Below are 26,959 nucleotides of genomic sequence, written 5' to 3' on the forward strand. Positions count from 1 at the left end.
CCAGAGATACCAATGAAGATGGATATACTTTGGTTCTTGTCAAAGCTTTGACTAATACCAAACTGCTATTCACAGGTTTACACTGACTGACTTTTCCTTTTCTTTGTGAACTGGTTTACAATCTGTATTCAATATGGTAAAGGATGGACAGCATGAAACCTGTTGATGACTCATGTCTCTAATATTCAGAAATTATTTACGAGCCATTTTGCTTTTCCACTTGCTCCCAAGAACACAGGATGGATAGGGCTTCATGTTAGTTGCAGTCTAGCTGCACTCAAAAGTATTCCTAGTTGGTATTAGTTGGGTGTTAACTGGTGCTGACCGGAACTCTGCTGGTCCCAATGGGCTACGTTCAGCAACTGCTACTTACATTGCAAGCTCAGGGATTGTGTACACATGACACTCTATCTGAGCCTTGAATACTGTTGTGATGAGATCGGAAGAAGCAAGAAAAGAAAGGATATTAGAAATCACACAAAATTACGAGATGAAAAGACCTAGAATGATTTTATTATATAGCTTTGCATTATATCACACACAATTTTCTAAATGTGTATTTAACATGCGTACCTTAATACTACAAACATACGGCTTCTCTCCAGAGTGTATCCTGAGATGGTTCTTAAAATTTGTTGCAGATGCAAATGCTCTTGTACATCCTTCAACATTACAAACATAAGGCCGTTCACCAGTATGTGTTCTCACGTGCACTTTTCGTATATTAGATGTAGTAAAGGAGCGTCCACAACCAGCAACTGGACATGTGAATGGGCGTTCCCCTGAAAAAGACAAAATGTTCATATAAAACAATAACCACCTCAAGTCCCACCAAATATAAACATAAAGTAATCAGCTTTTTGTATATCATGAACAACAGGAAAACAATAATGCATGAGCAATAAAAGTTCTTGAGGATGAGATTTAAGATTCTTGAAATTAATATTTGGAATGAGATTACATTATCAGAATGACAACCATGTAGATGAAATCTCACAATAACTTTAACATGCCCATAGCTAAGTACTTCAGAAATGATGACTTCTTTGCAATTTTTTACCATACCAACATTAAAGATAACTGATCGAACACCCATCATCTCTCATCTATCTTCTTTCCTAGGTACAATTAAGTTAAAAGCAGTTGGTCTTTGCTCATACCATATATCACACTCAAGGTACAGCTTCATCTTTCTTTTCCGGCACTATGGCCCATGGAGGGACCCGGCTTTGTTGAAGACCTGTCTCCTCCAGTCACTTCTTGACTCTGCCAAACTTCTCCAGTTCTGCACACCTAATCTTCTCAGAACTCTCTCTACATCTTCCAGTCATCAAAGTTTTGGTCTCTCCACAGAGTTACTGTCTGGCTCTGTAGACAGCACCTTCTTTGGCACCCGCTGTGCCTTGATTCTCGCACATCATGTCCAAACCACTGCAATCTCATTCTGTTTACACCTATGGTGATCGGTGGGTTTTTATACAGTCCATACAGTTCTGCATTGGTCCTAATTCTCCAAGCACCATTATCACATGTTTCCTTGTACATCTTACACAATGCTTTACATCTGTCAACTACGATGCACAATAACATTTACTGTCTCAATAATAGTACAGGTTAATTAATATCAAGTAATTCTGCTACAGATTAGAGCGAACAAAAAGCAAAATAATGTTTACCCGTGTGAGTACGTAAGTGCTTCTGAAGGTCTCCAGAAGTTTTGAAGGCTTTCTTGCATGTGTCTTCAGGACACCTATAAGGCTTCTCACCAGTGTGTGTACGAATATGGGCTTTCCGACCATAGCCTGTTGCAAATGCTTTATCACAACCCCGAACAGTGCAACGGAATGGCCTGTCTCCTGTGTGTGTTCGTTCATGAACCTGAAATAATTGAAGCCATGCATTCATTTAAAATAAACAGTATTGTTTCTCTCTCTCTCTCTCTCTCTCTCTCTCTCTCTCTCTCTCACACACACACACACACACACACACACACACACACACACACACACACATATATATACAGGGTGTTTAAAAAATGACCGGTATATTTGAAACGGCAATAAAAACTAAACGAGCAGCGATAGAAATACACCGTTTGTTGCAATATGCTTGGGACAACAGTACATTTTCAGGCAGACAAACTTTCGAAATTACAGTAGTTACAATTTTCAACAACAGATGGCGCTGCGGTCTGGGAAACTCTATAGTACGATATTTTCCACATATCCACCATGCGTAGCAATAATATGGCGTAGTCTCTGAATGAAATTACCCGAAACCTTTGACAACGTGTCTGGCGGAATGGCTTCACATGCAGATGAGATGTACTGCTTCAGCTGTTCAATTGTTTCTGGATTCTGGCGGTACACCTGGTCTTTCAAGTGTCCCCACAGAAAGAAGTCACAGGGGTTCATGTCTGGCGAATAGGAAGGCCAATCCACGCCGCCTCCTGTATGTTTCGGATAGCCCAAAGCAATCACACGATCATCGAAATATTCATTCAGGAAATTAAAGACGTCGGCCGTGCGATGTGGCCGGGCACCATCTTGCATAAACCACGAGGTGTTCGCAGTGTCGTCTAAGGCAGTTTGTACCGCCGCAAATTCACGAAGAATGTCCAGATAGCGTGATGCAGTAATCGTTTCGGATCTGAAAAATGGGCCAATGATTCCTTTGGAAGAAATGGCGGCCCAGACCAGTACTTTTTGAGGATGCAGGGACGATGGGACTGCAACATGGGGCTTTTCGGTTCCCCATATGCGCCAGTTCTGTTTATTGACGAAGCCGTCCAGGTAAAAATAAGCTTCGTCAGTAAACCAAATGCTGCCCACATGCATATCGCCGTCATCAATCCTGTGCACTATATCGTTAGCGAATGTCTCTCGTGCAGCAATGGTAGCGGCGCTGAGGGGTTGCCGCGTTTGCATTGTGTACGGATAGAGGTGTAAACTCTGGCGCATGAGACGATACGTGGACGTTGGCGTCATTTGGACCGCAGCTGCAACACGGCGAACGGAAACCCGAGGCCGCTGTTGGATCACCTGCTGCACTAGCTGCGCGTTGCCCTCTGTGGTTGCCGTACGCGGTCGCCCTACCTTTCCAGCACGTTCATCCGTCACATTCCCAGTCCGTTGAAATTTTTCAAACAGATCCTTTATTGTATCGCTTTTCGGTCCTTTGGTTACATTAAACCTCTGTTGAAAACTTCGTCTTGTTGCAACAACACTGTGTTCTAGGCGGTGGAATTCCAACACCAGAAAAATCCTCTGTTCTAAGGAATAAACCATGTTGTCTACAGCACACTTGCAGTTGTGAACAGCACACGCTTACAGCAGAAAGACGACATACAGAATGGCGCACCCACAGACTGCGTTGTCTTCTATATCTTTCAAATCACTTGCAGCGCCATCTGTTGTTGAAAATTGTAACTACTGTAATTTCGAAAGTTTGTCCGCCTGAAAATGTACTGTTGTCCCAAGCATATTGCAACAAACGGTGTATTTCTATCGCTGCTCGTTTAGTTTTTATTGCCGTTTCAAATATACCGGTCATTTTTGAAACACCCTGTATATATATGATAGTATTAACAGATAACCATATTTTGACCTGTGATAACATTTACATCTCCATATGTACTCTGCAAGCCACTACACTTTAGGCTACTGCTCAGTATTCCCTTTCCTGTTCCATTTGCAAATGGTGCTAGGAAAGAAATGGCTGTCTGTATGTTTCTATATAAACTCGGATTTCTCTTATTTATCTTTGCAGTCCTTATGTGAGATGTATGCTGGTGGCAGTAGGAAGATTCTTAGTCTGTTGCAAATGCTGGCCCTCTAAACTTTCTCAATGGAGTTTTGCTGAAGGAATACCTTCTTGCCTCCAAGGCTTCCCATTTGAGTTCACACATTTCCATAATACTCACATGCTGATAGAACTGGCCAATAATAAATCTAAGAGCAGATCTCTTGAATTGTTTCAGTGCCTTCCTTTAACCTGACTGGTGGAGACCCCAAACACGTGAGAAGTACTCAAGAATGCGTAACACAAGTGTCCTATACTCTGTCTTCTATATAAACAAACTTTGCTTTCCTAAAATCCTCTCCCAGTAAAGCCAAGCTGAACACTCACCTTCCCCACAACAAACCCAACATGCTCATTCCATTTCAGGTTGTTTTGCAATGTCTGTGCAAAGCCAATATGACTGTGTCAAGCAGCACACTACTAATAGCATATCTGAACATCATAGGATTGTTTTTCCTACTCATCTGCATTAACTTACATTTTCCTACTTTTAGAGCACTCTGCCATTCATGAAACAAAATACAAATTCTGTAAAGTCATCCTGTATTTCCCTATGTTCACTTAAAGATGACACAGTCCAGTGTACTACAGCATCATAAGCAAATAGTTGCAGACTGCTGCTCACCCTATCCTGTCACACTTCCCTGGGGCATTCCTAATGATATCCATAAAAACAGTGAACGCTCACTATCCATGACAATATACAGGGTTCTATTATTTAAAAAGTCTTTGAGCCACCCCAGTATGTGAGAATCTTTTTTGTACACTTGTACCTTCATGAACAGTCTGCAGTATGGCACAGTGCCAAATGCTTTCTGGAAATCTAAAAATAGCTACACACATAACATTTCTCCATTATGATTAACAAGTAAGCAGCCGACCACACTGGTGCAATGGAAAAATTCAGCACAGCATAAAGCCATAATGATATTCATGCAGCTCTCAATGAAGAATGCTTTCAGAATTATTTCACAAGAAACTCTTGTAACATTTATACGAATGATTAGCAGTGCAATGAATCTCCAGTATGCATACTCAGTCTCACAGGAAACACAAAACAAATGGAAACATCAGTGTAACCGTACATAGTTTTTACATGTTCCTTGAAAAACACTAACAGACTGGACGTGTAAATAAACTTTCAAGAATTGTCTCAGAACATGAAATTTATTGAATACTTTCATACATCAGACTAAAATTCTTCAAAATAGGTGCCTTGAGAATCCACACACGACTGCTAACGAGATTTCAACTGCTAGTAAGCTCCCCTGGAACTCCTTAACCAGAATGCTGTTCTGAATCCTCGCCGAAGCCTTTTGGACTGCTGCAATGCTGTCAAACTGCTTACCTTTCAGGTCTCTCTTCATTCGTGGGAAAAAAAAAGAAATCACTGGGGGCAAGGTCAGGGCAGGCTGGCTGCGGTAGGATTGCCATGTTGAACTGGGTCAAAACTTCAGTGACAGTGAAGCAGGTATGAACAGTCACATTGTCATGGCGTAGTACCCAGTCGTCTTTCTTCTCTCGGCACACTTGATCCCTCAAACGGCGGACCACTCCAGAATAATACTGACCATTGACAGTGTGTCCGGCAGGCACAAACTCTTTGTGGATCATTCCTTTTGCACCAAAGAAAGCAATAAGCATGCTTTCACAAGTGACTTCCTCATGCGGGCTTTCTTCGGCTTTGGTGTGCCGCACCAAGTTCTGCCTCTTCAACTCTGGATCGTATTCAAAGAGCCAGGTCTCTTCACTAGTAACCACTTTGTCCAAAAATTAGGTTCGGTTTGCAAACGTTCAACCATTTCCTGTGAAACAGCCAAGTGCTGCTTCTTCTGTTCATATGAGAGCACTTTAAGGACAAGTTTTGTGCACACTTTTCTCATCATTATATCTTCTGTCACTAGCTGAAACAGTTTGGTGATTCAAACCCATTTCATCTGCAACCTTTCTGATGTTGAGATGTCGATCACTGTTTAAAACTTGATGCACTTTGGCCAGATTTTCATCAGTCCTGCTTGTTGAACGTCTTCCACAGAGTGCATCATCCTCCAAGTCATCATGGCCATTTTTGAACCTCTTGTGCCACATGAAAATCACAGCATGTGACAAGCTGTATTCTTTATAGGCCTCTTGAATCATTTTGAATGTTTCCATACTGGTCTTTCCCAGTTTTACACAAAAATTTGATTAAACACTGCTGCTCCAGGAGCCGCTGCATTTCAGACACTCCAATTTCTTGATGATGTTTTGAAACGGACACTCCCTAAACTTTCAATGTTTTGACTCCAGAATTTTGCCAGCGAATGCCAATGCTTGGCTCACTTAGCCAACAGCCCTCACCACCCGCCGCAGGTGGTGAGACTGGTCTGCACGCACACCACTACTCAGGAAAAAATCAGTCTTGAAACTTTATTTACAAACTCTGTCACTCAGATTTGATTATGGACACCTTAATAGTTTATAACACAACAGACACTACAGTCACTTAATGAATGTAAGTGCAGAATATTACACGAAACTTATCAAGGATTACTTGCTAATTACCTACTATGAAGTATGACAACCAATAAAGCCAACTGATAGTACATACATTAGGTTATTTTTCTGGGATGAGTTTGAATACAACCTCTTGGTAAAAATGCTGTCCTTGTGCATTCAGCCACATTATCGCAAAGTATTCCACCTTCTAGCCTGAAGCGAATCATCAGCCTCCTAGGTGTCCCTCCAAGTGAGGAAAAAGGAGAAAGTCGCTTGGTGCGAGGTTGGGACCACAGCGGGTGGGGGGCTGGTTGACAATGGCCCAGCGAAACTACTTCCACAGCATTGTGGTCTTCTTGGTTGTATGAGGTTATGCTTTGCCATGAAGGAAGATGATGTCCTCAGTTGGAAGTAATGGGTATTTCCTCCTGACTACTTTGAGCAATCATGTCCAGGTCTTACAGTATCAATCAGTGTCACTGTCTTCCCTCTTTCCAAAAACTCCACGAGTGTGACACAATGTCCCAAAACATTGTGGCTATCACCTTCCTGCAGATGGCGGTCACCTCAAACTTCTTTGCCTTTCTGCAGAGGAGGGGTGTTTCTACTCCACTAATGACCACTTACTGTTGGGAGTGTAGTAATGGATCCATGTTTTGTCACCCATGATACTGCTGTGAGGGAAACTGCCCCTTCCATGGAGAACCATTGCAAAAGTTACAGGTTTGTCCTTGTGCACTTCTCCTTGTGTTGGTTGGTCAAATTTCATGGAACCAGTTAGCAAAAAACTTTCCAGCATTGCAGAATATCATGAACAATGTGACAAATGCTTCCCAACGACATTCCCAATTCCACCATCAAATGCCATAACATGGTCCATCCATTGTCCTGAATCAGCTCCACCATGCAAACTGTGCTCAAATCTGTTAATGCCATTCTCAGTCAGCCATGGTAATTCTTGGTGGTGACATTTTCTCTAGTGGTAATGAACTTCGACACCATTCTTTGACATACTGACATGACATTAGTCTATCTGTGAACCTCTACAAGCTACCAATGAATTTCAGACATGGTTACATGTTCTGCCCACAGAAATTGAATAACTAAGCAGATTACTTTGAGAGCAGTTTTCCAAATGAGTCACCTACAACTAGTGCTGTATGTGACAGATCCCTGAAACTCTGCACAGCTGCCAACCACGTGTATCAGTATTACCTCAAATTACTAATTTCATCGTAAGAGATAAAAATCTTGGAATATCAGCCTTGTAACCTTAGTTTCCGATCACTTCTCATATCTTAGAACAGGTATAGGAACAGATTTTCTATAATGTTTACAACTTTGAAACAGTTTTACAGAGTGCTGCTAATTTCTAAAAGTTTTCTTAAGATTCTGTGGCAATGTAATTGACCAAAATTGGATTTCAATATGATTGGGGCACTCGGCAATCAAACTAGAAATATAAAAACTATAGACTAAAACTAACAAGTTACTTTCCATTTATAAGACCTCATCACCAACTCAATCACAATTTTAATTTTAACTAAGTTGTTCACTTCATATTTAATTGATACCAAGCAAATGGCTATCTTAAATAGCTGATGCATCTCTCATGATGAATCTCCTTCTGAATGGGGACAAATTACTACTGGTATTCAATAGGGTTCAATTGTGGGAACACTCCTGTTCTTGCAGTATGTAAGTGGCCTTCCATGTTATACTGGTAAAACAGAAATTGTGCTCTTTGCAGATGATGCAATAATCATATTCAAGCCCAACAGTACTGCAACAACAGAATGAACAATCAATGAAATTCTCAAAGACAATATTGATTGGTTCATCGTAAAAGGCACCTTTCTTTCTTACTAAAAAAAGAAGGAGAAGAAGAAGAAGAAGAAGAAGAAGAAGTTCATACAATTCTGCACAAGGTACGGTGTATCATTATCAATAACAATGTGGTAAGGGGAAAGGAAATATATGTAACTGGTTGCATAAAATTCCTGGGTCTGCATACTGATCATAACTTGAATTAGAAATAACATATTATCAATCTTTTCAAAAGCCTGAGTTCAGCAACATTTGCTCTAAGTGCAATTGCTGGTTTTGTTGATGAAGGCATCAGAAAATTAGCTTATTTTGCTTACTTTCATTTCTTGGTGTCATACGGAAAAATTTTCTGAGCCAACATACACAAAGTATTCATTATACAGAAACATGCCATAAGAATAATATCTGGTGTTCATCGTTGAATTTCATGCAGACAGCTGTTTAAAACATAACACATGAGACTACTAACAATACCCTTACATACATTTATTCTCTTATGAGATTTGTCTGAACGAATCTGGCATTATTTGAAAATAATAGTGTCATACATCAATACAACACAAGGAACAAAAATAGCCCCCATCATCCACCACTTAACCTCAGTCTTGCGCAGGATGGAAGAAAGCACACAGACATAAAAATATCTACATGAAATATATTCACAGTTGTAAATGTGGACAACCTACAGCTGTATAATGGAATGACAACATTGAAAATTTGTGCTGGACCAGGACTCGAACTTGGATTTCCCACTTGTCACAAACGACCACCTTAACCATTTCAGCTATCTGAGCATGCTTTACAGCAAGACCCAAACTTCCATATGTCGTCATCCATGTGTAAACACCTGCACTTGTACATTCATTATGTATATTCAGGTACAGGGGAGACATTTTAACTAAAAGTCACTTGCTTGGTATCAGCAGATAAATAAGATTTTGCAAAATATATATAATGATTGAATATAATAGAGGGAAACATTCCTGATGAGGCAACCGTTTGTTGCGAAAGCTTGAATTTTGTGTGTATGTTTGTGTGTCTATCGACCTGCCAGCACTTTCGATCGGTAAGTCACATCATCTGTGTGTGTGTGTGTGTGTCTATATATATATATATATATATATATATATATATATATATATATATATATATATATATATATATATATAAGAAAGATGATGAGACTTACCAAACAAAAGCGCTGGCAGGTCGATACACACACAAACAAACACAAATATACACACAAAATTCAAGCTTTCGCAACAAACTGTTGCCTCATCAGGAAAGAGGGGAAGGAAAGGGAAAGACGAAAGGATGTGGGTTTTAAGGGAGAGGATAAGGAGTCATTCCAATCCCGGGAGCGGAAAGACTTACCTTAGGGGGAAAAAAGGACAGGTATACACTCGCACACACACACATATCCATCCACACATACAGACACAAGCAGACATATTTAAAGACAAAGAGTTTGGGCAGAGATGTCAGTCGAGGTGGAAGAGTAGAGGCAAAGAAGTTGTTGAAAGACAGGTGAGGTATGAGTGGCGGCAACTTGAAATTAGCGGAGATTGAGGCCTGGCGGATAACGAGAAGAGAGGATATACTGAACGGCAAGTTCCCATCTCCGGAGTTCGGATAGGTTGGTGTTGGTGGGAAGTATCCAGATAACCCGGACAGTGTAACACTGTGCCAAGATGTGCTGGCTGTGCACCAAGGCATGTTTAGCCACAGGGTGATCCTCATTACCAACAAACACTGTCTGCCTGTGTCCATTCATGCGAATGGACAGTTTGTTGCTGGTCATTCCCACATAGAATGCATCACAGTGTAGGCAGGTCAGTTGGTAAATCACGTGGGTGCTTTCACACGTGGCTCTGCCTTTGATCGTGTACACCTTCCGGGTTACAGGACTGGAGTAGGTGGTGGTGGGAGGGTGCATGGGACAGGTTTTGCACCGGGGGCGGTTACAAGGATAGGAGCCAGAGGGTAGGGAAGGTGGTTTGGGGATTTCATAGGGATGAACTAACAGGTTACGAAGGTTAGGTGGACGGCGGAAAGACACTCTTTGCGGAGTGGGGAGGATTTCATGAAGGATGGATCTCATTTCAGGGCAGGATTTGAGGAAGTCGTATCCCTGCTGGAGAGCCACATTCAGAGTCTGGTCCAGTCCCGGAAAGTATCCTGTCACAAGTGGGGCACTTTTGTGGTTCTTCTGTGGGGGATTCTGGGTTTGAGGGGATGAGGAAGTGGCTCTGGTTATTTGCTTCTGTACCAGGCCGGGAGGGTAGTTGCGGGATGCGAAAGCTGTCGTCAGGTTGTTGGTGTAATGTTTCAGGGATTCCGGACTGGAGCAGATTCGTTTGCCACGAAGACCTAGGCTGTAGGGAAGGGACCGTTTGATGTGGAATGGGTGGCAGCTGTCATAATGGAGGTACTGTTGCTTGTTGGTGGGTTTGATGTGGACGGACGTGTGAAGTTGGCCATTGGACAGGTGGAGGTCAACGTCAAGGAAAGTGGCATGGGATTTGGAGTAGGACCAGGTGAATCTGATGGAACCAAAGGAGTTGAGGTTGGAGAGGAAATTCTGGAGTTCTTCTTCACTGTCAGTCCAGATCATGAAGATGTCATCAATAAATCTGTACCAAACTTTGGGTTGGCAGACCTGGGTAACCAAGAAGGCTTCCTCTAAGCGACCCATGAATAGGTTGGCGTACGAGGGGGCCATCCTGGTACCCATGGCTGTTCCCTTTAATTGTTGGTATGTCTGGCCTTCAAAAGTGAAGAAGTTGTGGGTCAGGATGAAGCTGGCTAAGGTAATGAGGAAAGAGGTTTTAGGTAGGGTGGCAGGTGATCGGCGTGAAAGGAAATGCTCCATCGCAGCGAGGCCCTGGATGTGCGGAATATTTGTGTATAAGGAAGTGGCATCACCCTTCACAACCTTTCCAGCAAACCTCAACCTCCTCTCATTGCACACAAACCCAGTCTCTCCCATCTACTCAATCTCCCACTTCCAGCTCCACTACCTCCAAAACCTCAAAATTCCTTTCAACACAATCTGGAACCACAACACCCTAATTCAGTAGTTAACCTTTCCTCCAAACCTCTCTCCCAATCCGAAACCTCTGTCCTATCCAAAGGCCCACCTTCAGCCCCACTCCCAGATTCAACCAAACAGCCCTCGTCAAAGATTTACTGTCCTACACCCGTACTCTCTGCTGGAAATATCACTTTGCCACGAAGAAAAATGATCCTAATCCTACTCCTAATGTTCCAACTCCCCAAGACACCATCCAAATTGAACCCTGCCTGGAACAGTTCCGTCCTCCGTCACAGCGGGACCCACCTCCTCTTCCTCAAAATCACCCTCTCCAAACCTTCCAGGAATTTCTGACTTCCAGCCTTGCATCTCAATCCTTCTTAAAAAACCTTAATCCTACACCCAACATCACCACTGCTGAAGCCCAGGCTATCCGTGACCTGAAGGCTGACCGATCCATCGTCATTCTTCCGGTGGACAAGGGTTCCACGACCGTGGTACTTGATCGTCGGGAGTATGTGGCTGAGGGACTGCGTCAGCTTTCAGACAACACCACATACAAAGTTTGCCAAGGTAACCCCATTCCGGGACTGGATCAGACTCTGAATGTGGCTCTCCAGCAGGGATACGACTTCCTCAAATCCTGCCCTGAAATGAGATCCATCCTTCATTAAATCCTCCCCACTCCGCCAAGAGTGTCTTTCCGCCGTCCACCTAACCTTCGTAACCTGTTAGTTCATCCCTATGAAATCCCCAAACCACCTTCCCTACCCTCTGGCTCCTACCCTTGTAACTGCCTCCCGTGTAAAACCTGTCCCATGCACCCTCCCACCACCACCTACTCCAGTCCTGTAACCTGGAAGGCGTACACGATCAAAGGCAGAGCCACGTGTGAAAGCACCCACGTGATTTACCAACTAACCCGCCTACACTGTGAAGCTTTCTATGTGGGAATGACCAGCAACAAACTGTCCATTCGCATGAATGGACACAGGCAGACAGTGTTTGTTGGTAATGAGGATCACCCTGTGGCTAAACATGCCTTGGTGCACGGCCAGCACATCTTGGCACAGTGTTACACTGTCCGGATTATCTGGATACTTCCCACTAACACCACCTGTCAGAACTCCGGAGATGGGAACTTGCCGTTCAGTATATCCTCTCTTCTTGTTATCCGCGAGGCTTCAACCGCCGCTAATTTCAAGTTGCCGCCACTCATACCTCACCTGTCTTTCAACAACATCTTTGCCTCTTTACTTTCGCCTCGACTGACATCTCTGCCCAAACTCTTTGCCTTTACAAATGTCTGCTTGTGTCTGTGTATGTGCGGATGGATATGTGTGTGTGTGTGTGTGTGTGTGTGTGTGTGTGTGTGTGTGTGTGTGTGTGTGTGTGTGCGCGCACAAGTGTATACCTGTCCTTTTTTCCCCCTAAGGTAAGTCTTTCCACTCCCGGGATTGGAATGACTCCTTACCCTCTCCCTTAAAACCCACATCCTTTCGTCTTTCCCTGTCCTTCCCTCTTTCCTGATGAAGCAACCGTTTGTTGTGAAAGCTTGAATTTTGTGTGCATGTTTGTGTTTGTTTGTGTGTCTATCGACCTACCAGCACTTTTGTTAGTGTGTGTGTGTGTGTGTGTGTGTGTGTGTGTGTGTGTGTGTGTGTGTGTGTGCGCGCGCGCGCGCTGCTGCTGCTGTTGTGAAATAAATATGGACAACCTTCAGCTGTATAATGGAATGACAACATTGAAAATACATCAATGAATGAATGTCACAACAGTGAACACATTACATGCATTTTACTATAGCTTCAGTGGCCACAGTGCACCTTCCTTTGAACATTGTTACACTGCAATACCGCATAAAAATATCTAACCACCTTCCTTGAGCTTAGGTGCTGTTTTAAAAACAAACTGAAATTATTTCTATTTAACAACTCCTAATTCATAGATGAATTTCTGAGTGAATAGTGCATATGTGGTTGGGTTACAATTGATAAATTTTGTTGTAGATGAAGAGTCATTTACATTTAAATCACTACTCTGCTATTCATGTTTAAGGGCTTGGCACCATTTTCACAGGACCACTTTCTGACTATTTCTCGACTGTTCCACTACTATACAGCATGTAAGAAAAATGAACACTTACATCCTTCTGTAAGAGCTCCGATTTATCTTATTTTATTATGGGGTCATTCCTCCATATATAGATGGAAGTCAAAAAAATATTTTTGCATTTAGAGGAGAGGGTGGGTAGGAAGAGCAACTTGTAATTTCCGATGTAGTATTACTAGAGTCCCACTTGATACAGTCAAGTCATTTAAATATCTGGGCATAACATTACAAAGTGATATGAAATGGAACGACCATGTGAAAACTGCGGCAGGAAAGGTGAATGGTCAACTTTGGTTTACTGGGAGAATTTAAGGAAAGAATGGTTCACCTGTAAAGGAGACCACATATATGACGCTGGTGCGACATATTCTTGAGTACTGCTCGAATGTTTGGGATGTGAACAGGGTCAGATTGAAGGAACACATTGAAACAATTCAAAGGTGGGCTGCTATATTTGTTACCAGTAGGTTCGAACAACACGTAAGTGTTACGGAGATGCTTTGGAAAGTCAAATGGGAATTGAGGGTATTTAGAGGACTGGCATTTGAAGTTGACTGCCAAACAATTCTACCGTCACCAACATACATTGCACATAAGGACCATGAAGATAATATACAAGAAATTAGGGCTCCTACGAAGGAATATAGACAATTGTTTTTCCCTCACTCTTTTTGCGAGGGGAATAGGAAAGGAAATGACTAGTAGTGGTACAGAGTACCCTCTGCCATGCACCGCACAGTGACTTGCAGAGTATCTGTGTAGATGTAGATGTAGAAAGTTGGAAATTGGAATTTTGTACAAAGAACTCGCCGCAATTAAAAGTGCCTTCGTTCTAATGATTGCCAACCCAGCTCGTGTACCATATTCGTGACGCTCTCCCACCTGTTTTGCATTAATACAAAACGAGCTACCCCTCTTTGAACTTTTTCAATGTCCTCCATCAATCGTATCATGTAAATATCCCATACCATGCAGCAATATTCTACCAGAGGATGACAAGCGTAGTGTAGGCAATCTCTTTAGTAGATTTGTTGCTTCTTCCAAGTATTCTGCCAATAAAACACAGTGTTTGGTTCCAATTTAAGTTGTTCATTATTGTAATTCCTAGGTGTTTAGCTGAATCAACAACCTATTTATTGTAAACCTATTTATTGTAAACCTATTTATTGTAAAACCTAAAGTTTATTCTTTTTAGTACTCATGTGCGGGTCCTTTCAATTTTTATTGTTTAGAGTCAATTGTCTTTTTTCGCACCATACTGACATCTTGTCTATATAATTTTGTACTTCATATTGATATTCTTATAACTATACCGTATTTACTCGAATCTAAGCCGCACTTTTTTTCCATTTTTTGTAATCCAAAAAACCGCCTGCGGCTTAGAATCGAGTGCAAAGCAAGTGGAAGTTCTGAAAAATGTTGGTAGGTGCCGCCACAACTAACTTCTGCCGTCGAATATATGTAGCGCGACAGAGGCATGCTTTGTAGGCACAAAGATAAATACTGGCGCCAAAACCTCTGCGTCAGTAAATAAATTAAAAAAAAAAAAAGGTGGAAGACGAGCTTTTTTTTCTCTGCCCAGAGTTTCGACTACTGCATTTTCATACATTATCCAATGAAGTAAATACAAATTCCGTATTGTTCATCTTTGAATGTAGCAGAATTTCAATGTACTGCGAAAATCCGACTGGCAAGACTGTTTGGGATGTTTGTCAATATGGCCAACTCTACGTTCTGAATTTTTTCCTACCTGTGAGAAGAGATGGTTCCTAGTAGGAACCTGATGAAATGTGAATCACATGCAGTATTCGCTTCACCATAAGAATAATACTAATATAAACATTTTGCCATGTATTCTTTCATGTTTGCTGCTATCTCATTTAAATCCTGTCTGCCCAATAAACTACGAAACTAGAGTGAGACAACAGCAAACGTGGAAGAATATACGTATCGTGTCATGTTTATATTTGTATTATTCTTATGCCTAGTAGTGATACAGTCAGAAATGAAGCACGGCAACTGACTAGATTTATAAATCTAAGATGATGACTAATTTCTGTGCAGAATTTGATGTACTAAAGAAGCGGCCGCAAAGATTTTCAAACGGAGAAAATTTTTCGCCTAACTCTCGTTCAGAACATGTTCTATCATACGCAGTCTATTATTTGGTTCTTGTTGATCATTATCAAAGAAAGCAGCAGTGTAAGTAACAACAAATAGCAGTCTTTTGCCATTGTTTCGCTAATGAGACAATTCCTCTCTTTCTTTTTATTGTAAGCGGTGGTAGCGCGTACAAAAGCAAGCCATGCTGCTAGTGGCGACAGGCCGTAAACACGCACTATCAGAATGGGACGAATATTGCATGACACAGTTCAGCTTAGAGTGACGTATACACCTATAACAAAGAAAACGGCACTTATCAGATTGAAGCAAAATCAGCAATCGATTCAAACCAGACGAAGCAAGTGAAAAAGGAAGGGTACTCGTATAAATACGGACGGAGCGCGTGACGCATAGCAATGGCTACCTGATAAAGCCTAACTGCTAAGCTTACGACTCGAACCAAACTACTATAGCTGTATCGTCATTCACTCGACGTAAATTGTGTCTCATATGACAATGGACCAACTTTGTTTCGATTTGGAGGTGCAGCCTAAAACTTCCCCCCCCCCCTCCCCCCCTTGAATTTCGAGTCTCAAATGTCAGGTGCAGCTTAGATTCGGGAAATTTTTTTTCCCTTTATTTCGAGTCTCATTTTTCAGGTGCAGCTTAGATTCGAGTAAATACGGTACTTAGGCAGTAAAGTGACAGCATCAACTGTAGGCAACCCAAGAAAGCTGTTCACATTAGTCTCCCAAATCGTTTACATATATTAGTAACAGCAGAGGGCCCAGTACAGTTTCTCGGGGAATGCCAAATATCACTTCTGTTTCACTCGATGACTTCGAAATCACAAACCCAGTCACACAATTGAGGCACACAGTTTGACTAGATGCAGCTTATGAGAAATGGTGTCAAAAGCCTTTGAGCAATATAGAAAAATGAAAACTACTAGAGATTCCATGTCAATAGCACTCATTGTATTGTACTGTATTAAATGGGGACCTAGAAATGAGAGAGAGGCTTTGTCCCATTGTAGCCCTCAGTGGTTCACAACTCCACAACAAGCCACAGCAGTCCACCCACCCCACCACCACCCCACACCGAACTCAGGGTTATTGTGTGGTCCACACACCAGTTGACCCCCCCGGGAACGTTTCATACCAGACAAGTGTAACCTCAAATGTTTGCATGTCAGAGTAATGGTGGCGTGTTTATACGTGGAAACGGTGTTTGCGCAGGTACCCAGACACAATCGCCGACACAATGTAACTGAGAGGGAATAAGGGGAAACAGCCCACATTCACCGAGACAGATGGAAAACTGCCTTAAAAACCATCCACAGGTTGGCTGGCACACCGGACTCGACACTAATCTGCTGGGCAGATTCGTGCCGGGGACCAGTATGCCTTCCTGCTCGGGAAGCAGCGTGTTAGACCTCACGGCTAGCCGGGCGGGCTCTAACACTCATTACTTTGTGTCAATAAAGGGCTGGTTCTGTTCACAAGAATGATACTCTCTGGATCCATGCCAACCAAGTGTCAATGGAGCATTTTCTTCAAAGTATTTCATATTGTTTGAACACAGCATACAACCCAAAATCTTACCGCAAATTGCCATCAGTGGTACGGATCTATAATTCAGCACATTACTTCTATTTCTTCCCTTGTGTATAGGTGTGATCTATGCAGATTTCCAATCCTTAGGTACAGATTTTTAACCGGACAAGTGGTTGTACATGACTGTTAAATATGAAGCTATTACATTAGTATACTCCACAGTCTGGACCAGAAGACTTGTCTTTATTACATGACTTAGGTTGCTTCACTACATTAAGGTTATCACTTCTAAATGACTACTGTTGGCAGCTGTTCTTGATCTCAGTTCCGAAATTTTTACTGTATTTTCACTGGTGAAGGAATTTTGGATCACTCTTTTAATTAAGCCTACTGTAGTTGCAGTGTCAACAATAATATTGCTGTTCCTATCACATAGTGAAGATATTGATTGTGCATTGTCACTGGTTTACTTTACATATGACCAAAATATCTTCAGATTTCCTGCCAAATTTTGAGACAGAGTTTCACTGTGTAAATTACTGAAAGCATCTCACATTGAAGTCCACACTAAATTTCAAGCTCCTGTAAAACATCCCAATCTTGGTGGTTTTGCAATCTTTTAAATAGCATGCTTTTTTGCTGCTTTTGCAACAGAGTCCTAACCTGTTTATGTACACTGGAGGATCTGGGTATGAATCCCTCAATTGTCATCAATACATTACAATTTCTCTTAATTAAACCCACGCCTGGTGTATGTTTACATTGTTAGTTTGGAAGGAATGGAGACTGTCTCTTAAGAGCCATCAACTGAATTTTTATTTGCTATTTTAAATAGATATTATATTTTGCATTTTTTTCGTGGTTTTGGATATTATTATATTCAGTCTCACTTCAATGACCTTGTAGTCATCTAATCCCTGTATCTGTCATGATGCTCTCTATTTGGTCAGGATTGTTTGTTGTCAAGAAGGCTAGTATGTTACTGCAAACATTTACACTTCGTGTTGGCTCCTGAAGTGTGCAAAATAATTTTCGGAGAATACATTTAGTAAAATTTTGGACAATTTTTATGCCTACCAGTGGCTTTAAACACAAATTTTCACTAACATATTGACGGTAGGCTGAAGTCACCCCAACTATAATTGCAAGAGTTGGGTACCTATTCGAAATGCCACTCAAATTTTTCTTGAATCCTTCAGCAACTACATCTGGGTCGAGGGGTCAGTAAAAGGAACCAACTTTTTATTTATTCAGGTTGATGAGTATAACCTCTCCCTACGGTAGCTCGTAGCAACTATCTACTTCAAGTGTTTGTGTGTTAGGTGCACTCAACTTTGAGGTTATCTGCACACACACGAAGATCAATGGAAAGAAATGTTGTTAGAACATAGAAAATTTGACAGAAGAACTACAAGGCACACTGAGATAAAATCACACTCACTTTCTCCTAGTCTCAACCATGATCACTTGCTCAATCACACTAGCTCACAACATGGGGAACACCACCATAATGGGGAGATATGCGAAAACTGTCAATTAAAACACAAAAAGACTAAAGGAAAACTAAGGGTGATTCACAGAAATATGTGGCTGGCTCATCGCTCATCAAAAACATGTCTAAGCTAGCCAATCTGAGAACACATAAAAAATGGCACCCTAAAATTTCACGGAACAAGTCAAGCATCACACATTTGGAGAGTTCTTTCGTCAGAGCAAGAAGCCATGCATCGTAAGGCTGTGGCCTATGCAAAGACGAGTAAGGAGGATCTCATTTTGTCTGCTTTGCTGCCATGGCTGTGTTGTGGAGTTAACAAGACACAGCTTGTTATATGTCACTTCCAGCCATTCTTCTCACCAGTGATGCATGACCTGGACAGTGAGGTGAGGACATGCAGGAGGATGACACACAGAACTAAGTGAGAATCATAACACATCTCCTTGGCTGCAATATCCGCCCATTTGTTAAGCACAATACCCATGTGCTCTGGCACCTAGTGGAAGACACCTCCTTCCCCAGCCTTCATGATCACAGGAGGGCATCCTGGATATTCTACACTACTTTATCTGCTGGGTACAAGCATTATAGAGAGTGAAGGACACTCAAGGAATGGGAATAGTCAAGGAATTTAGCACTCTAAACATGTCTCATCTGCTATAGTGCCTACAAGATCACATATAATTCCACATTGAAGACAGTAAAGTCTTGGGTCAGTTGGATCTTGAGGAAACAACTGAGAAAAATAACAGAGCAACTAATGGAGTCTCAATCCTGTAAATGCTGCTACAGACCTCAGCTGAAATGTCATAAACAATGTATTAAAAACACATGTAGGAATGCAGTCTCTCCTGTACTGCACTAAATCTAAAATCACTCTTGGCCTCTGTAGTAACCATGGTGGCAGGCAGTTAAAACCCAGGAGTTGTGGTTGTACTTGCTCCACACTAAGTGACTCCAGCCTCAGCACAGAGACTGGGTATGGCACTGGCCCTGTAAACACTTGCTGCCCGCCTAATTACCCTCATGGTGGATAGCATCAATAATCTTAAGGTAAGAGGGCCTCGCTGATCCATATACTGTGCTTCCATAGTAAAGCTGCAATCACATGAAAGCCCTAAAAAACTGAAGCAGATGCACCTTTTCTGCTCCTCAAGACCTGTGGCTAAGACTATTTAGATATTCAGTGCCTTCTGGGTTCTGGCTTTCAGGTCTGGGAACTATGACAACTTGCAGTAAAAGATGGGGCCTCGAAACTTCACTGAGCCTTTAAAATGTGCATTGGTGTCCCTCATATTCCATTCAGGTAAATTAAAAAGACAATGAGCATGATTAAAATGAAGACACACACATTCATCTGCAGAAAACTGAAAACCCATCTTTGCAGCCCACTCCTCCAACCTCTGCATTATGAGTTGCAACACTAGAGGATGAACAGAAAACTCCAAAATCATGCACTGAACAGGACTCCTCACCACAGACATGATATTGTTTATAGCTATGGCAAAGGGGGTAACACTTAAAATACTGCCCTGAGGAACACCATTCCCTTGCTCAAAACGATCCGACAGCATGTCACCAACACAGGACCTAAAAAATTTGTTAGATAGGAAAGACTATATGAAGATGGGTAGGTGGCTACGAAAGCTCAATTGACAGAGTTGCACAAGAATATTGTATCTCCAAGCAGTGTCGTATGCCTAACTGATATATACTGAGACAGTGATGTTTATGTAGAAAAGCCTACCGCACAGCTACCTCTAGCAGGACCAGGTTATTGACAGTATACCGAAATCTCCGGAACCCACACTGAGACCAGCTAAGGAGTTGCCTGCTCTCTTAACAACCATACCAAATGATGGTTAACCACTTGCTCCAGGGTCTATCCTACATAGCTCATTAAGGTGACACACTGGTAGCTACTGGGACATGTGCAGTCCTTTCCTGGTTTGAGGAGAGGTATCAAAACTATCCCCCTCCACAAGTTGGGAAACTGGCCAGTCTGACGTATCAAATTAAAACAGCCAAGGAGGATATCCTGTGATGCTGTTGGCAAATGTTGAAGCAAGGAGTACCAGATTTGAGACCCTGACAAAGCCAAATCCAGCTCCCATGTGGAGAAAGGGCAGTTGTAAGACTCAGAATTATTATTGAATATGAAATCCAACTTGCCCCTCTCTACAGACGCTTGGTAACGGATGAATGCCGTATCCTGGCTGGTATTGGCAGTAGTCATTCCAAAATGCTCTGCCATTGTCTGAGCAGTGTTTCCAGGCATTGTCTGGAAACACCCATATTTCAGCACTGCTGCTATTTGGAAATGACTGTGCTTACTGAAAATCCTCCTGATGGCTTCCTGTACTTTGGTAGGACAAGTGGAACAGTTGATGGAGTCCAGGACCGTTTGCTATGACCTTTTCTTACTCTCCTTAGTTACACATTGAGTACTGACTCTTGCGACTCAGAAGGCTGAGGTTGTCTGCTGTCGGGCAGTATTGAAACCGGCGAGCTGCACACCTGTCCCAGATTGCTGAGCGGCACTCATTGTTCTACCAAGATATAGGTTGCCTCCTAATGACCTATGGACTTTGGGATAAATAAGTCAGCAGCATAATGGATTGCTCATGTGCTGTGCTCCACCCATTCCTGGACGCTGTCGAGATGTTCAAACACAGCCAGCTTGCTCAACAGCATTCAATTAGCCCTGTTGACTATCTATTTCAGTGGCTTCTGTTCAAGTAATGCTCCATCCAGTTGGTGGCTCCATAGTGGGATGTGGACTCTGGAATGAAGGTCATCGAGTAGAAAGAGAGGTTGATGGCTGAGGATAACACAGTAGCAGCTGAGAAATGAGTGGGACCACTTCCGTTGAGGATGCACAGCTCCTGAGATGACATGATGTTCTCGAAGTATGGTTCAAGCCCCATAACACACTATGGGCACTGAAATCACTCAGTAAGAGAAATGGCTGGGGCAGTTCTTCAACAAGGTCTGTGAGAGCCTCAGTGTCCATTGCATCCTGCGGAGATAAGTACAGGGAGCAGATACTGATCTTCTGACCTACATGAACTGCAACAGCTGAAACTTGCATGTCATTACCCAAGGACAAAGCCGAGAAGTTGAGTGTGTTATTGACACACATAGCAACCCCTCTTTGGCCTACTCCCATCACATCAGCCTTGCAATGAAAAGAACAGCCCCATAGTACAGCATCAACAGACACTTTAAAGTGCACTTCCTGCAAACAAAGGACAGGAGGCCTTCTTGTGCAAGGAGTTTCAGTTCCTCCACATGTGTCCTGAATCCATTAATGTTCCATTGCAATATGGGAGCCATTTATAATGGAGATTGCATTTTTACCCTGTCTTTCTGCTAGGGAGGGAAGCCTGTAGTGTGTGGAGGCAGTGTCTTGGGGTGAGATTGACTGCCCTATGCCATCATCATGGAATGAGAAATATCAGAGCCACGTCGACATCGTCAGACTGCTTACTTTCCATCTCCCATCAGTGGCTGTGCTAGTGGCTGCACTTGATGGCAGCAACCACAGCCTTTTTTTTGAAGTTCTAGGAGGAGGTATGGGCTTTGAAATAGCAGCAGCAGCAGCAGCAGCAGCAGCACAAGTGCCCTTTTCATGATGATGTGGATTCAACAATGCCTTTTCTGTCCCACTCAGCTTTCAGTTCCACTTTGTGAATGTCAGTGACATCTTTGCATGACACAACACCTTTGCTATAGTTCCAATGTGTTGTGCATTTCAGTTTTGATTGCATTCTCCCTAAGGCACCGGGCTTTCTGTAGGTTCTTCACTCATTTAGCTAGATTTCAGTGCATACACTATTTCTGCTTTGGTGCTTTCTACAAGCCTTGGAGCTATGGTTATTCCTCAACACAGCTACTACAATTTACAGCTATAATAAAGATTAAAACAAAAAATCCAGTTCTGCAAATAGCGGCATGTTTTCACAGAGAGAAAATGTACCTTATTTGTGAACCTACTAACACTTTCCACAACATGGTGAGTTGTCACAAATATAATTCACAGAACATGCAAAAATGTTGAACTAAACTCTGTCAACTTTTAGATGCTACGTGTGGTGCACCGCCAGGGATCTTATTCTGAGTTAGAAAGTCATATCTGAAACTTCCTGGCAGATTAAAACTGTGTGCTGAACCAGAGCTCAAACCTGAGTCCTTTGCCTTTTGCAGGCAAGTGCTCCATCAAGTAAGCTCTCCAACCATGTCAGATGACCCGCCTTCACAGTTTTTACTTCTGCCAGTATTTTGTCTCCTACGTGGCATGTAAAAAATAAAAATTTTTCTGTATTCGCTGGAGTATTTTCAACCAAACTTGGTACACGCAACTTATAAAGTGGGATTGTGGGAATGAGGCATACAGAAGAGTAGCTGGAAGTTCTCCTGCAGCCTAGTGGGACTAGCACCCCTGGAAGAAAGGATACTACAGAGACATGACTAAGCCTGGAGGGTTGTTCCCAGACTGAAATTCCAGTTCATATGTGAAGTAAAAAATTCTCCTGGTGTTCTTTCTAGAGCTATGCTTCTTTTTACATATTTTTCCCAGACCACTTCCAGCTACTCTTTTGCATGCCTCATTCCCAAAGTCCCACTTCATAAGTTGCTTGTACCAAGTTTGGTTGAAAATACTCCAGCACATACAGAGAAATGTTTATTTTTTACTCGCCTACTCCCTCTCCTACTCACTAAGACACAATGTTTGTCCCATCCCCACAGCCTTTTGTCCCAGAAGGTAAGTCATGTGTGTAATAGGTTTGGCTGAAACTGCCCATGGATGTGTCCTGTTACTAACTTTCACTTTTGCTGATCATACATCATAAGTACATCCATCCTATAATGGGTTTAGTCTTAATATTGTTAAATGGGTTTAGTATTAATGTTTTTTACTGTTACCCAACTACTGATTATGTATCAGGATTGGTCCAATGATGCACTTCCATTTCACAAAAAATGGAATGTACAGTCTGACCAGGCAGGGCCCCAAGGAACCATCTTCAATGGTCACGTCCGCTGGAGGGAGAATTTAAGACGGCCACGCATTCCAGACACGAGGCATGCCGCAGTGTCACTCGAGCAGGTTCTTGTTCCGCTCCGACGAGGCAGTACCCCTGGCCATGCACTCAGCAGCTTGCCTGCACAACACCACGTGGCTCACATCATTATCTGCTGCGTTTCACTGAGGTATGTATGAACTGTAGAATTCTTAGGTTGTGCTCTGTGTCAGTGTTTTGTTGCAGTTCATTTAACAAAAGGAGTGCTACCATGTTTCTCTGCACCGCCTCCCCAAGCTGCGTCTCCTCGAGGTGCTTCTACTGACTACGGGTGTACAAATCCTGATGCTGGATGGCTCGCTTGTCCTCCCAGTATCAGCAATTGGAATACTGTCTGCCTTGATAGTTGACTGGTAGTGTGACAGAATCCCATGCAAATGGGCCCGGGTTCGTTTCTCGGCTGGGTTGGAGATTTTCTCTGCTCTGAGACTGGGTGTTGTGTTGCCTGCATCATCATATCACCCCATCAACATGCAAGGTACCGAAGTGGCGTTAACTAAAAAAACTTGCACTAGGTGACACGTCTGCTTGACAGGAGGCCCTAGTCACATGACATTTCATTTTTTTTTCATTGGAATACTGTGTGTAGTGTAGTTATGGTTTTGATTTTATTTTACACTATTTTCATCCCTTAGATGCATAAGGCATATGGATCATTCCCAGCTCCATCCGACTCTAAGCCCAGACAGATTGGCACTTAAGAAAGTTGTAAAAAGCCTTTTTAAAGCAGTTTTTATATACTTAGTACAATTAAATTTATAAGTACAAACAAAAATAATTGTCTTGAAATGTTACATAAAATGAAGGAAAGGCAACCACTAACCTATAGATGACTGAAGTGATTCACATAGAAACACACATCAGAAAAGAGTATTTACACTAGCTTTTGAGCTCTTGCTCTTTCAATAGTGGATATACACACATTCACACACACAGCCACAGATACCCAAATGAGCACGCCTGGAACCATGGCAAGACTCCTAAAATGTTGATGACCTATTCCACCTGATATGTCCCTGTATATGTAACTACCAATATCTTAAAGTTTCCGCAGCATTCTATATTCTTACACTTGGCATGTGTTGTCGAACCAAATGTATTGTGCCCTATGTCTGGCCACATTCGTTTCTGGGACACATACGCAATCAGTCACAGTATCTATGCAACGAAGCAGTAATTACTGTCAAACAAATAACAGAAAATATAAAATTCTGTCAGAAAAAAATGATCACTAGCAAATACACTGTCAAATATTAGGTGTAAATCTTTAAGTGCAATAATAGTAATGACATCATTACTTCGAGCTTCACTCTTTGAAATATGGAGCTTTGGCTTATTCCAGTAGAAGTGCACTTATGGTGTTGACAGCTTTTGCATTGCTGCTGCTGTTGGTAAAGTTTCACTGAATGAATCCTGGGAAGTCGACACAATGAATCACGAATGACATGTAGGTAGCCAATGAGATTCCTGTTCATAATTTCCTACGGTTTCTAAATAAAATTAGCTAGTATTTTCTACCGTAAGATTGGAACTTAACCACAGTTTTCATTCTTCAAGAAAATTGGAAATAAGACATACAAGTAGGTTATTGCAATGACAAATGTGTATCATGAGCTACGCTACACATCAGTCTATTATTTTCACATTGAGATTCATTGGCTTCTTCAACTCACATGCAAATTATTACACTCAAACCTAACCTAGACCTGAGGCTAAGCTACAGCTCAATCCATCACCACAATCAGGTTTTCTGCTTTCAAATTCATCTACTTTCCTACTCAACCAAAATGGGTTACATTCCAACCTATATAGGTCTCAAGCTTCATTACAGGCCAGCCTGTCAAAAATCTTGGTATTTTGAATAATAAAAGAAATGTGACCATCAGTACGCAAGCTTAAAATTCACAATAACCAGATCAGTAAAAGTTATTCTGACTCTTTGCATATCAAAAATAAATATAAGCAATTCCTATGTTCCGTAAAATATTGTTATTATTATTCTTTCTTTTCTCAGACGTTATGTCTGGTCAAAGATGGAAAGTGACGCGGACCTTGATCAAGTATGACTTCCTTTTAACTGTACGGTATATGTTACATTGCATTTAGGAACTTTCGGGTAATTGAACATGTATCAATAATTACAGATTTCTGTAGTTGTATATATACGTTTGGATGTAGCTGTATTGCATTGATGTACTGGTGGATATTGTGCGGTATGACTCCTGTAGTTGATAGTATAATTGGTATAATGTCAAATTTATCCTGATGCCACATGTCCTTGACTTCCTCAGCCAGTTGGATGTATTTTTCAATTTTTTCTCCTGTTTTCTTTTGTATATTTGTTGTATTGGGTATGGATATTTCGATTAGTTGTGTTAATTTCTTCTTTTTATTGATGAGTATGATGTCAGGTTTGTTATGTGTTGTTGTTTTATCTGTTATAATGGTTCTGTTCCAGTATAATTTGTATTCATCATTCTCCAGTACATTTTGTGGTGCATACTTGTATGTGGGAACGTGTTGTTTTATAAGTTTATGTTGTAAGGCAAGCTGTTGATGTATTATTTTTGCTACATTGTCATGTCTTCTGGGGTATTCTGTATTTGCTAGTATTGTACATCTGCTTGTGATGCGATCTACTGTTTCCATTTGTTGTTTGCAAAGTCTGCATTTATCTGTTGTGGTATTGGGATCTTTAATAATATGCTTGCCGTAATATCTGGTGTTTATTGTTTGATCCTGTATTGCAATCATGAATCCTTCCGTCTCACTGTATATATTGCCTTTTCTTAGCCATGTGTTGGATGCGTCTTGATCGATGTGTGGCTGTGTTAGATGATATGGGTGCTTGCCATGTAGTGTTTTCTTTTTCCAATTTACTTTCTTCGTATCTGTTGATGTTACGTGATCTAAAGGGTTGTAGAGGTGGTTATGAAATTGTAGTGGTGTAGCTGATGTATTTATATGAGTGATTGCTTTGTGTACTTTGCTAGTTTCTGCTCGTTCTTTAAAGAATTTTCTTAAATTGTCTACCTGTCCATAATGTAGGTTTTTTATGTCGATAAATCCCCTTCTTCCTTCCTTTCTGCTTAATGTGAATCTTTCTGTTGCTGAATGTATGTGATGTATTCTATATTTGTGGCATTGTGATCGTGTAAGTGTATTGAGTGCTTCTAGGTCTGTGTTACTCCATTTCACTACTCCAAATGAGTAGGTCAATATTGGTATAGCATAGGTATTTATAGCTTTTGTCTTGTTTCTTGCTGTCAATTCTGTTTTCAGTATTTTTGTTAGTCTTTGTCTATATTTTTCTTTTAGTTCTTCTTTAATATTTGTATTACCTATTCCTATTTTTTGTCTGTATCCTAGATATTTATAGGCATCTGTTTTTTCCATCGCTTCTATGCAGTTGCTGTGGTTATCCAGTATGTAATCTTCTTGTTTAGTATGTTTTCCCTTGACTATGCTA

The 26,959-nt window shown here is 41.6% G+C and overlaps 1 protein-coding gene across 6 annotated transcripts in view; it reads right to left on the reverse strand.

Moving 5' to 3' along the window:
* Positions 1–26,959, reverse strand: part of LOC126252999 (zinc finger protein 143-like) — a 129,631-nt gene that overhangs the window by 20,016 nt on the left and 82,656 nt on the right. For all 6 annotated transcript variants that reach the window (XM_049954033.1, XM_049954035.1, XM_049954032.1 and 3 more), the window contains exons 7-8: positions 1,677–1,878; positions 574–782 (exon numbers count right to left, since the gene is read on the reverse strand). In XM_049954033.1, the coding sequence (XP_049809990.1) occupies positions 574–782; positions 1,677–1,878 (411 nt within the window). The remainder of the gene's footprint in view (positions 1–573; positions 783–1,676; positions 1,879–26,959) is intronic.

This window comes from Schistocerca nitens, chromosome 4, assembly GCF_023898315.1.
Source record: "Schistocerca nitens isolate TAMUIC-IGC-003100 chromosome 4, iqSchNite1.1, whole genome shotgun sequence".
Taxonomy (NCBI): Eukaryota; Metazoa; Arthropoda; class Insecta; order Orthoptera; family Acrididae; genus Schistocerca; species Schistocerca nitens.